Here is a 12,492-nt window from a genome sequence, read left to right on the forward strand (position 1 = left end):
TTTTTTTTTTTTTTTTTGCTTGTTTTGTATTTTCTGTACTATCTGTACTCTATATTATTCTTTTTTGAACACATTGTTACAGGTTTTCCTGATTTAGTTTTATTTATTGACTTACTTATTTTTATTTATTTAATTTTTCCAGTCTTTCACTGTGTTTTTTTTTTTTTTTTGCCTGTATAAGTTGAAAAACGTAATAAAGATATGTTTTTTTTTTAAATCAGTTAATCTTTTTTATTTTTCAGTGGCCCTAATCCTCTTCCATAGTATTTAACTGAGAGAGATAAATGTATAAATTCTCTGGGGTTTTTGTTGGGTTTATAGAAACTGTCCACTAGGTGGCGGTAGTGATGTTTGGAGTTGGTTCCTCTGCTGAATATCTAACCTTCGCAGGTGAAGAAAAAGTCTGCAGGCGACCCTTCACCTAGTTCGGCTTCTTTCTCCGGTTCTGCTGATTTGAAGCTCTGCTGTTTTTGGAGATCTTTTGCTCCAACATGTCTTTTTTCAGCCACCAAATCAGGAGAAGCTTCTCTTCCTCTGCTGTCAGGAGAGTTGTGATTAAAAACGTGACGATCATCGGGGGAGGACAGATGGGGGCAGGAATAGCACAAGTAAGAGACACAAATGAAAGGTTTTCTGGGATTTAATTACTTTATATGTTTTACAAACTTGCTTGTTTCGATAGTTTTGTTCTCCAGCCACAGTTTGCATTCACGGTGCATATTTTATAAGACACCCTGACAGCTGTCTGTCCTTTTTAAACAGAGCAAATGAAAGTTGTGCTGCTCTGGATCCAATTGCTCTATGCAGATCAACTCAGATTGGAAAGTTAACCTGTTAATGATTAGCTGCCAAACTGATCCCAGTTCAGTCTAGGTAAATGTTTAGGAGAGAACCTCTTCTCTTACCCATCCTCTTTTTAAATAGTTTCGATCCATATGATTGAAATAATGAAACAAATCCAGAAAAAAAACAAACATCTGTTTTATTCAGTTTAGTTTAACAGCCGCTTCACAGCAAATGTTACTTTACATTCAGCCCAACTGATCCCAAATGTCAGAAAGTTCACTTTATTATTCAGATTGGTTAAAAAGTCCTCTATCTAAACCATATCAAGCATGCATGAAGCGAAAGTGGAGAGGAAAACTCTGCTTTAACAGGAGGAAACCTCAATTCATATAGATGAAATCCTGCCTTATGAGGTTCATAAAGCTATTTCCAAATTATCTAACAATAAAGCCACTGGGCTGGATGGAGTCTCAGCTGAACATTTAAAGTATGCAAATGCAAGGCTAGCTCCTCTACTTTCCATTTGTTTCACATCGTTTTTTATTCATGGGCTTTTACCTGACTCTATTTTAAGTGTCCTGTTAGTACCCGTCATTAAAGACAAAACTGGAAACATTGGCAATTCTGATAATTACCGTCCGATAGCGCTGGCCAGCATAGTTTCAAAAATTATTGAATCAATCCTGCTGGACAGGATTTTAGAGGTTATCAAGTCTACAGATAACCAGTTTGGTTTCAAGGCTAGGCTGGGCACAGATATGTGTATATATGCTCTAAAAGAGATTACTTATAAATATAATAAGCAGAACTCTTCAGTGTTTATGTGTTTCCTGGATGCATCAAAAGCATTTGATAGGTTAAACCACAGAAAACTATTCACAAAACTGACACAAAAAGGAGTACCAGAGTATATTGTTCGTATTTTGAAGTACTGGTATACTCAGCAAACACTGCAGATTAAATGGGGGGAATGTGTCTCTGCTCCATTCAAAGTTAGTAATGGGGTGAGGCAGGGTGGGATTTTGTCCCCAGTTCTCTTTAACTTGTATCTGGATGAACTGTCACACAAGTTGAGAGCTTGTCACACTGGTTGTGTGGCTGGTGACTCGGTACTTAATCACCTGATGTATGCAGATGATTTAGTAATATTTAGCCCTAGTACTGCTGGGTTACAGCAACTACTAAACATCTGCTCTGAGTATGGTCTGGAACACGACATAAAGTACAATCCATCTAAAAGTGTGATCATGATCTGTAGGAGTAAGGAAGATAAATCTACTGAGTTTCCAGATTTTTTGCTGTCAAATACTGTGCTGGGCGTAACAAATAAAACCAAGTATCTTGGGCACATCATCACAGAAAATCTGTCAGACGATGAAGATATTTGCAGACAGCGTAGATTGTTGTATGCTCAAGCTAATACCCTTGCACGTAAATTCGGTTCATGTACTGATAAAGTCAAAGTGGAACTGTTTAATGCATATTGTACCTCTCTGTACACTGCTCACCTGTGGACTACCTATAGAAAAGTCAACCTGCAAAGGCTGCAGGTGGCCTATAATGATGCTATGCGGTTACTTTTGAAACGTCCAAGATGGTCCAGTGCAAGTGAGATGTTTGTCACAGCAAGAGTTAATACCCTACAAGCTGTTCTACGAAAGTTAATGTATAAGTTTATTTGTAGGTTAAATGCACCTGAAAACGATATTATTTTGTCACTCACTGATACCACACGTAGTGCAATCCGATATCAGTCTAAGCTGTTGAGACACTGGTATTCCTGTCTTCTTAAAGATCCTATTTAATCGATAATGGTACTTGTATTGTGTTTTTATCATTAACTATTTTTTATTTATTTTATTTTTATGTATGTATTTATTGGATCATGAGTCCGGAATAAAGTTTATCTATCTATCTATCTATCTATCTATCTATCTATCTATCTATCTATCTATCTATCTATCTATCTATCTATCTATCTATCTATCTATCTATCTATCTATCAATTCAGTTTATTTCTATAGCGCCAATTCACAACACGTCATTTCAAGGCACTTTACAGTTAACCAGATCATACAGTCCAATTCATTCAAAGTTTTCTATCTAAGGAAAACCAGTTCGAAGGCAATCCATCACACTAAGCATGCTTGTAGCGACAGTGGAGAGGAAAAACTCCCTTTTATCAGGAAGAAACCTCCAGCAGAACCAGGCTCAGTGTGAGCGGCCATCTGCTATGGTTAAACTGGGGGTTCATGTTTGGACTTAAATGTCCATATTATGCAAAATTCACAATATAAACATTTTGTATCAGTCATATATGTCCTGAAATCTGTGGATGAGGTTCACAAATAGAAAAAAAATAAACAACAACAAAAAAACTTTCACCTCTATCATTGAATTTCTCTGTCTTTTAGTTAATGTGTGCTTAAAAGGCCTTCCCCCAATGATGTCATGAGGGGAAATAAGCTGCCCTGAGCGTTCTGTAGCCTTTATCTAACGTATTATTCCACGCTCCTAGGCTATCTTTACCAACTCTGACTGGTTGTCATGGTTGCGGGTTGTTTGGGCGGAGCCTTTTGGAGGATGGGGCGCAGAAAGCCAAAACAGCTCATCTGAATAAGCTAGTGATGGGAAAATGATTCAACACATTACCAAACTGCTACTGTGGATAGTGTCTCACTGAATACTGCCACCTGCTGGACCTTTAAAATCACTACAGCCAGCCTGTTTGACAGACTAAACTGACTGATTAGAGGAACTATAATATGATTGTATTGTTGTTATTATTGCTGTTGTATGTTATATTGTATTATTTCATATCTTCATTAAAATTGAGGATATCTTTGAGTTTTTTTGAAGCAGTCCATCAATAATGTGAACATATATTGTAATTGGAACATTGTAGTGATTAAATGAATCAGAGTGTTTGTAGATTAGGATGAATTAATTAATAAGAAAAAAAAAATAAGTAGAGTAAGAACAGGAAACTAAGAGTCAATTTAAATTCAGATAAGTTGAATTATAACTGAGAGGAACAGGATGACAGAACGAGAACATTTAAACAAATGAGATCAAAATGGTCCCGCAGGCCTGAAACCTTTCCTTTGCCTTGGTTGCTCCATACTTCTCAATAAATCTGATGATAAGCAGCAAAAGAGAAGATATTTTTGTGACAGATGCGCTGCTGCGTCGGTCACATGACTTTCTTGGAACGATACGCACACCGACAGGCTTTTGCTGTAAAAGTATCGGATAGCTGGACCCACAATAAAACCATGATCAGGAGGCCTCATTTTTTTTATATTTTCCAATATTGGATTAGAGGCTACGACTTTAAAACGAGCCGATATAGAGATATAAAGAGAACGAAACCAGTTCTATTACTGACTTCTGAATCTTTTTTATTTCCTCCCTGGAAGGTCGCTGCGTCTACCGGCCACTCTGTGACGCTGGTGGACACGTCTGAGGACATCCTGAAGAAATCAGTAAAAGGAATCGAGGGAAGCCTGAAGAGAGTGGTGAAGAAGAAGTTTGCTGATAAGCCAGAGGTGAGAAGCTGCAGATCCTCAAAGGGACACAGAGACCTGCTGAACGCTTTGAAGAGAACTTCCTGTTTCTCTTCAGGCAGGTGAAGAGTTCATCCAGAAGGTTCTGCAGAACGTCTCGACCTCCACAGACCCTGCAGCTGCTGTTCCCACGTCAGATCTGGTGCTGGAAGCCATCGTGGAGAACCTGAACGTCAAACAGGATCTTTTTGGACGCCTTGACAAGCTGGCTCCAAAGTAAGAGTCGCTAAAATGCTGGAAATGAACCGTTTATTCTCACATGTCCTGACAGAAGCCTGTCTGATCACAGGGGGAACAAACATCAATTTCTACTTTGATTGATGTTCTGTGTCTGACCAGCATGGACCGATAACATGAGCTGGGACACAGAAAGCAGCTGCTCTGCTTATGATGACACTATAAACCTGCTCTGTAGACAGTTAACACCCAAACAAGCATTTGTTTAGAGAAGAACATTTATGTTTTGGTTTTTAAAGGAATAGTACACCCAAAACATGATTAGCCTTCATTTTCTACTCACCCCCATGCTGAACAACACTCTGGAGTACTTTTTTGATATCTCAAATGCATCTGGAGATCTGGGAGGCTTCTTGCTGTCTGCTGACATTCAAATAATGGAGGTCTATGGCGCCCGAGGCAGAAAGGTCCATAAAAGTCCACAAAAAACGTGTCAATATTCCTCCATACTGCTCGTCCAATGTAATCCAAGTGTCCTGAGTGGGTAGCATCCAGAATTTACTCGAAACAAAGTCATTTAGAATGTTTTTAGAGCATAAACAGTAGTGTATAGGATTTCCTGAAAGCGCGCACATGCGCGCTCACGACGCTACGGAAGCCGGCAGACCAAACCAGATGAAAGTGCGCATTCAGCGTCTGCTCTGCCGATAATGCAAGCGTAGAAGAAGAAATGTGCTGTTTACCTGTGCAAAGAAAGAAACAACGAAAGAAAAATGTCTGAGGACTTCAGTGTTGAGGAAGAGCATGAGTTCTTTGCCGAGCTGAATGCGCTGATTTGGTCTGCCAGCTTCCGTAGCGTCCTGAACGCGCATGTGCGCGCTTTCAGGAAATCCTATACACTACTGTTTATGCTCTAAAAACATTCTAAATGACTTCGTTTTGAGTAAATTCTGGATGCTACCCACTCAGGACACTTGGAATAGATTGGACGAGCAGTATGGAGGAATATTGACACGTTTTTTGTGGACTTTTATGGACCTTTCTGTCTCGGGCGCCATGGACCTCCATTATTTGAATGTCAGCAGACAGCAAGAAGCCTCCCAGATCTCCAGATGCATTTGAGATATCAAAAAAGTACTCCAGAGTGTTGTTCAGCATGGGGGTGAGTAGAAAATGAAGGCTAATCATGTTTTGGGCGTACTATTCCTTTAAGGAGGTAAATAGGAGCAGGATTGGAAGTGTCATGGTTGGGATCTGTCCGATTGCATTTGAACTAACACAGAAAATGATACAAATGCACAAATTTATAAGAACAATGACGCCATGATTGGATAAATAAAAAAAGTAAAACTAGGCTGCAGAGCTAAATATGATCTGAAGGTTACAGACTAATGAACTAAAGTTTTACTCTTGTTCCTGCTAGGGTTGTCACGATACTAAACTTTTTCAACTCGATACCGATACTAAGGAAAATATTCGATGCTCGATACCATTTTCGATACCAAAACAAAGACTCCAAAATTCTACAGAAATATTGTCATTAATAAATAAAATACAATAAATAAATACAATAAACAATAATAACAATATTTTGAGGTTGTATGCTGTGCACAATATTAAGCAAGCTTGATAAAAAATTTATAAAATTAAAATTAAGTGTTCCTTCCTTGGCTATGCTTTGCACACATAACAATGACACTAGCCAAACCGGTTAAGAAACAAAAAAAATTCTCAGCAGCTGCAACTCTTACAAAAAAAAGTGTGAAACTGAAAAGTGCAGAGAATTATTGAATCACACAGTGTTCAGAAAGTGCATTTTCCTCTATTCTGCACTTTAGATGAATGACTGCTTAGGTGCCACTGGTGGTAGCACTGTATCGATACTTTTGAAAACGAGTATTGTATCCGGATACAACATTTCAGTATCGATACTTTTTTGAGTATCGATACTTTTGACAACCCTAGTTCCTGCTCTCACCTGCTGCCACCTTCAGGCATAAAGGCTAAAATGTTGCTCCAGTTTTTCTTCTTTTCAAGGTGTCCTGTTTGCAATTCCACTGCATGGAGCTCTGCTTTCTCATGAACCCGAGTGAGACCAAACTATGGGCAAGATACTCTACCTAAGATATTTTAATAATGTTTTTTTGGATCTTCTGCAGAGCTGGTTTTGACAGAAACAAACTACTTTTCAAAGGTCAGACGTCTGTAGAAATCAAGGTCCTTGTAAAACCGAACCCAGTTTTTATCTGATTGAACTTTAGTTCACAGACATGAAAATACTTGGATTGGAGAGTCGAAGTTGTTTATCTTTAGATATGGATTTCTGGGTTTCATCTGCATAAAATGTAATTCCATTCTTTATTTTCTGAAAAAGGGCAAAGGGAAAGAGGAGGGGGCCTAAAACTGAGCCCTGTGGGACCCCTCCCAGGAGGGGCTTTACCTCCGTCAGCTAATAGGAGACGATGGGTTTATGGAACATTAGATTTTACCAAAACTCTCTGTCTCGTTAGGAACTGCTGAGGTTTTGTTTTCAAAGCGATCTGTTTCCCGTCGCAGACACTCCATCTTCGCCAGCAACACGTCCTCTCTGCCCATCACTGACATCGCCAGCTCCACCAGCAGGCAGGACCGCTTCGGAGGCCTACACTTCTTCAACCCCGTCCCCATGATGAAGCTGGTAGAGGTGGGTCACACCGAGCCACCATTCTTTTAGTCCAGAACCAAACGGGTCAGATAAGAGCCAAACCAAAATACAGTCTGAAAAGACTAGAACTATTTTCTTTTCTTGTTTTATCGGAAGTCAAAGAACGTTTATGCTTTGTAGTCTCTGCAGGTGTGAATACTGTACATCTTTAACACAAAGTTTTCCGCGGGTCATTAAAAATCCTTAAAAGTAATTAAATTATTATTATTTTTTTTATTAAGGCCTTAATTGGCATTAAAATACTTAAATGTGATTTTCTTGACATTTAAAATGCTTTATTTAAAAAAAAGTTTCTAAAAACAATTTGGTCAGATATATAATGTCGCGTTCTATATGCGTGGAACTGCTTCCGGTTGATCGTAAAGCCGTCATTCGGAAAAGAAGCGGAGAGAAAAAGCTGGAGAACGGGACTAATTGGATTAATCAGAAGCGAATATTAGTTTATTGAAGGAATTGGCAACTAAGTTAGTAATTGCTTAATCATTACCCGAAGGTTAGCTATCAGTTCATAGAGCAGAAATTATACCGACATTGTAGAAAAATGTATAAACAATAGGGATGGAACGGTTTATGAAAACTGTCTGAACCGTTCGGTTCGACTGTCTCGGTTCGATTCGCGTGTGTTTCGTTCGGTTCATGCGCTGCTCCTTTTTCTCATAGGCGAAGCGTTTACACTCCAGAGCAGAAGGTGGCGGTACTGCGACCAAAGCCAACTACCAATAGTAAACAAGAAGAAGAAGAAGCGAAGCAGCGTAGGCGGGTGTAGCAGAAAAAAATCAGTTGTTGTGGAGAATTGTGTGGGTATGGCGAGTGGGAAAGAACAGGAGTTGGAAGACGCGCCAGCAGCACTTTATAGGTCTGCTGTATGGGACCACTTTGCATTTAGAGTGACCTACGATGACGGCGGAAAGAAAGTGGTGGATAAAAGTGCAACAGTGTGCAAGCATTGTGCAACACGTTTTGTTTATGCTAACAGCAACATGTCATGCTAACCCCGAAATCCCTCATACTCCATCAGCGCTCCGCCCCGCTGCGCTCCAGACCGCCTGCACAAAGCAAAGCCTACAGCCTCCACTGTGGCTCCCGTCCGCTCCGCTCTGAGTTCCTCAGAGATCGTAGAGGGCATGCGCGAGATGATTAAATTCAAAGCAGCAAAACATGCGGAAATGATCCAGGGTTTCCGCGGATCATTAAAAATAATTACAATTCATTATTCTTTTGGATTTTTTTCGTTAATTTCATTAATTTTATGGGATTTCGGTGTAACAATGAACATATACCGAACCGAACCGAAAACCGTGACCATGAAACTGTGAAGCGAATCGAACCGTGGATTTTGGGAACCGTTCCACCCCTAATAAACACTGCATTCAAGATATTAAAAAAAAATAAAAAAAACCCGAATTATCTGCCACTGAGAATTGGAGTAATTTTAGCTTCACTTGGTTTAAATTTTATACAAAATCCTCTTCAAGGAACCTTTTGCTGTCCGAATATTAATCGATTAATTGAAATAATAATCGACAGATTGATTGATTAGCAAAATTGTCATTAAAACAGCAAAATATCAAGTATTACAACTGATAAGCTGAGATATTTTTAGTAACCAATAAAGAACACTACATGATTCCAGGAGAAATATGAAAATCTCTAAAGTTTTCACACAAAAAAAAAAAATAGATTTTATATTTTTTTCTGATTGCCAACTGCAAAGAGAATCTGCTAGGACCTTTTTCTCCTCTACAATTAAGAGGAGAAGAAGGTCCTGTTTGTCATTCTTACAGAAACCATGACGGTTAGAGAAGACCCTCTGATCAGATGAGACTAAAATCCAACATTTAGACCTACATTACAAGGTGGTGGCAGCATTATTCCCTGATATGGGTGAGCTGGTATCAGACAAAGAGAAGGAAAAGCTTCTAAAAGCATGACGTGACAGCAGCCAGGACAGGACAAAGAACAACACGGGCAGAAAAACTCAAACGATCAAATTTCAAAAGTCACTAAACTGCCAGCAAAGGCAGAAGAAGCTGGATGTTCCACAGTAAACCTGGTTTAATCAAACCGCTCTAGCTTTCTGACTGAGGAAAATGGAGATCCTGATGAGGAGGCTGGTTTTGGACCAGGAACAGAATATTTAATTACTTTTCCATCCAACGGGAACAGAATCAAACACATTTTATTGCAATAAAGAAGGATGTAAAATCTGAACGAATTCCTTTTTAAATGATAAGACGAAAGCTTGATTCCTGTACCTCAAATCAATACGAAGACTTAACCACAGTGGAAGGCTGTCTGAATCCTGCCCTTACTTCGGAAGGAGCTAGAAACAGGAAGTAGGATGCTCCTTGGTGTCAGTGTAGTAATCATAGGGACATCCTGATGTTTCCAGCTGCCCCAGGAAGGTTGATTCCTTCCCACAATCCTTTGCCTGACATGACGTATAGACACAGCCCACCTCACAGAGTAAAAAAACAGTTTTTAACAGAGAGCTACAGTCGTTTGCTATGATGATGTAACTTTTTGTATTTCTTACCTGAGAGGCTGTAGTCCCAGTTTGACCGGCATCATCCGTGTGTGTCGGTGCGTGATGATGTAGAAAGGCTGTCTGGGTTCAGCACAGCTGTCTGGACTGTTGACCCCAGGAAAGGTGAAGGATTAGGAGTTAAGGAGAGGAGGTAGGAGCTGAAATATGAGGCACTCAGACTGAGTCCATGTTTTGATCTTTGCACTGATAAAATAAAGCATTCAGCTCTGGGAATGCAGTCACTGCCCAATCCGTCCCGGAAGCACGATCCGTTCCACGCATATACATCCGGATGTCCATAAGTAATGTAATTATGTTACTAAAACTACTTATTTATATCCTTAACTCACTAAATAATACTAGTACACATCTGTAAAAAATGTTTTATGGCTTTTGTGAGACATTTTTTATGCTTATTATTTTTTCTTCGTTAAACTGCTTCTCTGACGTCATCATCAGACATGCTCAGAGCAGTCCGGCGAAATATGATGAAACCATGTTTATTTGCATTTTAGTTGTTTCTTTCTTTAGATTATGCACTATATAGCATAACGTTAAAACAAAACGAAAACATGAAATTCAAAAAAAGTCTAGATAAATGTTTAAATCCAAAGCCGAAAACGTTAGCTCCCAGAAGTAGCGTAGCATCCTATTTCAGGTGCAGATCAGACAGAGACGAGTGATAAAACAGAAAAGATTTTAATGCATTTATTTTCTCAGGAAATACATTATTGACCTTTAGCACATTATATTGTAGTAAATTTACTATTTTTCGGTAGGGAAAACGTCATTTTAGGTATATTTAACAAAATAAAATCAAGGATGACGCGGATGCTCAAACGAGCTGATAGGGCGTGCGCAGAACGGATCACGCTTCTGGGACGGATCGGTAGTGACAAGTACAATAAAAAAAATATTCAAACTGTTAAAAGGAACTGTTTTAGAGGCTAAAAAGAGGTCTGTGTGTTTAAGAATGGCCTAGTCAAAGTCCAGAAGAACAAGCTCTAAAAAGCGGATGTTTATGTTCTTAGTCTTAGTTTGTGGTTGCAGAGGATGGGCTGTGGTTTTAGTCCTTTGTTTTCCACCAGATCTGATCACTGATTCTACTTCCTGTCTGAACATTAGACTCATTTCTCAGCCAATCTTTCCATAAAAAAGTTCTTTTCTTTTCTGGTTCCTGTTTATGATGTAGAAGCTGGTGTCACTCCAGTCCTGACATCATCACGTATCGATTTTCTGCAGGTCATTGCGACGTCGGCGACCAGCCAGGAGACGTTCGACTCCCTCCTGAACTTCAGCAAAGCACTGGGAAAAACACCGGTGTCCTGCAAGGTGAGGCACGCGGCTCTACAAGAACCGATAATCACTAAACCTCAGGCGCAGAAGGTTCCGCCCTGACTGGCTCTCTTTTGTTCAGGACACTCCTGGATTCATCGTGAACCGCCTGTTAGTTCCCTACATGATGGAGGCCCTCCGGCTGCATGAGAGAGGTGCGTCCCCGTCCTGCTTTCTGTTAGAACGGTTGCCATGGTTTCACTCCAGCTCCCGTCTGTCTTTCTCCAGGCCATGGATCCAAAGAGGACATCGACATCGCCATGAAACTCGGAGCCGGTTATCCCATGGGACCGTTTGAGCTCAGCGACTATGTGGGACTGGATACCATGAAGTTCATCATAGATGGTGAGCCAAAATTGGTCTCTAAATATTCCTTTAACGTCAAAGATTTGGGTGGAAACAAGCATCTTCCTCCTGATTCCTTAGGCTGGAGTGAGAAAGATCCGGACAACCCGATCTTCGCTCAGAGCGAACTCCTGAACAAGCTGGTCGCAGAAGGAAAACTCGGCAAAAAGACGGGAGAGGGGTTCTACAAGTACAAGTGATCAGTCCGAACCGGAGAAAAGGAGAGCTAAGGGAGGCGGATATAAAGGTTGTTTCCATCCAGACCGTCGCTGAATGTCAAACTTGAATAAACACAGTTTGAATTCAATTCAGTTCAATTCAGTTTATTTCTATAGCACCAATTCACAACACATGTCATCTCAAGGCAATTTTAGAAATTCTAGGAACCACTAGTTAACCTGCAGATTGAGAGCGAAGTGCTCAGTTAGGAACATAAGGAACAATCAGATATCTGATATCAGATGGAGCTTGGCCATTTAAGCAGCTGCTATAAAGTTATTTATGGTGTTTTAAGACATAATTTCTCATTTTTAGTGTTCGAAATGCTTATTTCTAGATTTAAAATTTTTTTGCTGCATGAGCAAATAATTTCACTTGTTTTAAGTAGCTCTTTCCTGGTATTCAGCGGTTTTTCTTAAAATTAGACACCCCTTCTTTAGGAGCGTATCTATTTAAAAATGAATGTAATTACTTTTTATTTAGAAATGAATATAGAGTGAAGTTATTCTATGTATCTTGAGTCTCCAGTCTTATTTTTTTGTTTTTGGAGGATTACATCCTGAAAAGTTTGGAAACCCCGGTTTTAGATAAACATCCATTTTACGGTTTCTTATTGGTCCCAAACCTGGACAAAACTGATGTTCAAATAAGTGAACATATCTTAAAATAAGCCCCGCCCCCTCTCCTAATTTGAGCAGAAAATTGGGTTGATCTGCCAATGGAATCAGTATTTTCCGCTTTCAACAAAGATATTTAGCTATTATTTTAAACATAAATGATCTTATTCCATTTGCAAATCAACTTACCTGCTCAACATGAGGAAAATACACTTA

General features: G+C 39.5%; 1 protein-coding gene across 1 annotated transcript; it reads left to right on the forward strand.

Annotated features, from left to right (window-relative positions):
- The first annotated feature begins 375 nt into the window (after positions 1–375).
- Positions 376–11,747, forward strand: hadh (hydroxyacyl-CoA dehydrogenase). The gene is made up of 8 exons (XM_038278565.1): positions 376–608; positions 4,206–4,334; positions 4,411–4,568; positions 7,086–7,212; positions 11,003–11,092; positions 11,178–11,250; positions 11,324–11,440; positions 11,522–11,747. Exons 1-8 carry the CDS (start codon positions 492–494, stop codon positions 11,638–11,640), a joined length of 930 nt encoding a protein of 309 aa, XP_038134493.1. The 5' UTR covers positions 376–491; the 3' UTR covers positions 11,641–11,747.
- The last annotated feature ends 745 nt before the right edge of the window (positions 11,748–12,492 follow it).

Source organism: Cyprinodon tularosa, unplaced genomic scaffold (assembly GCF_016077235.1).
Source record: "Cyprinodon tularosa strain WSP-4 unplaced genomic scaffold, ASM1607723v1 ctg142, whole genome shotgun sequence".
Taxonomy (NCBI): domain Eukaryota; kingdom Metazoa; phylum Chordata; class Actinopteri; order Cyprinodontiformes; family Cyprinodontidae; genus Cyprinodon; species Cyprinodon tularosa.

Bases quoted from the DNA above. Each gene is read 5' to 3' on its own strand.
- hadh (XM_038278565.1), top strand. From the start codon at position 492: ATGTCTTTTTTCAGCCACCAAATCAGGAGAAGCTTCTCTTCCTCTGCT. The intron at 11,093-11,177 runs GTGAGGCACGCG...TCTTTTGTTCAG, and splicing joins AAACACCGGTGTCCTGCAAG to GACACTCCTGGATTCATCGT. The intron at 11,441-11,521 runs GTGAGCCAAAAT...CTGATTCCTTAG, and splicing joins CATGAAGTTCATCATAGATG to GCTGGAGTGAGAAAGATCCG.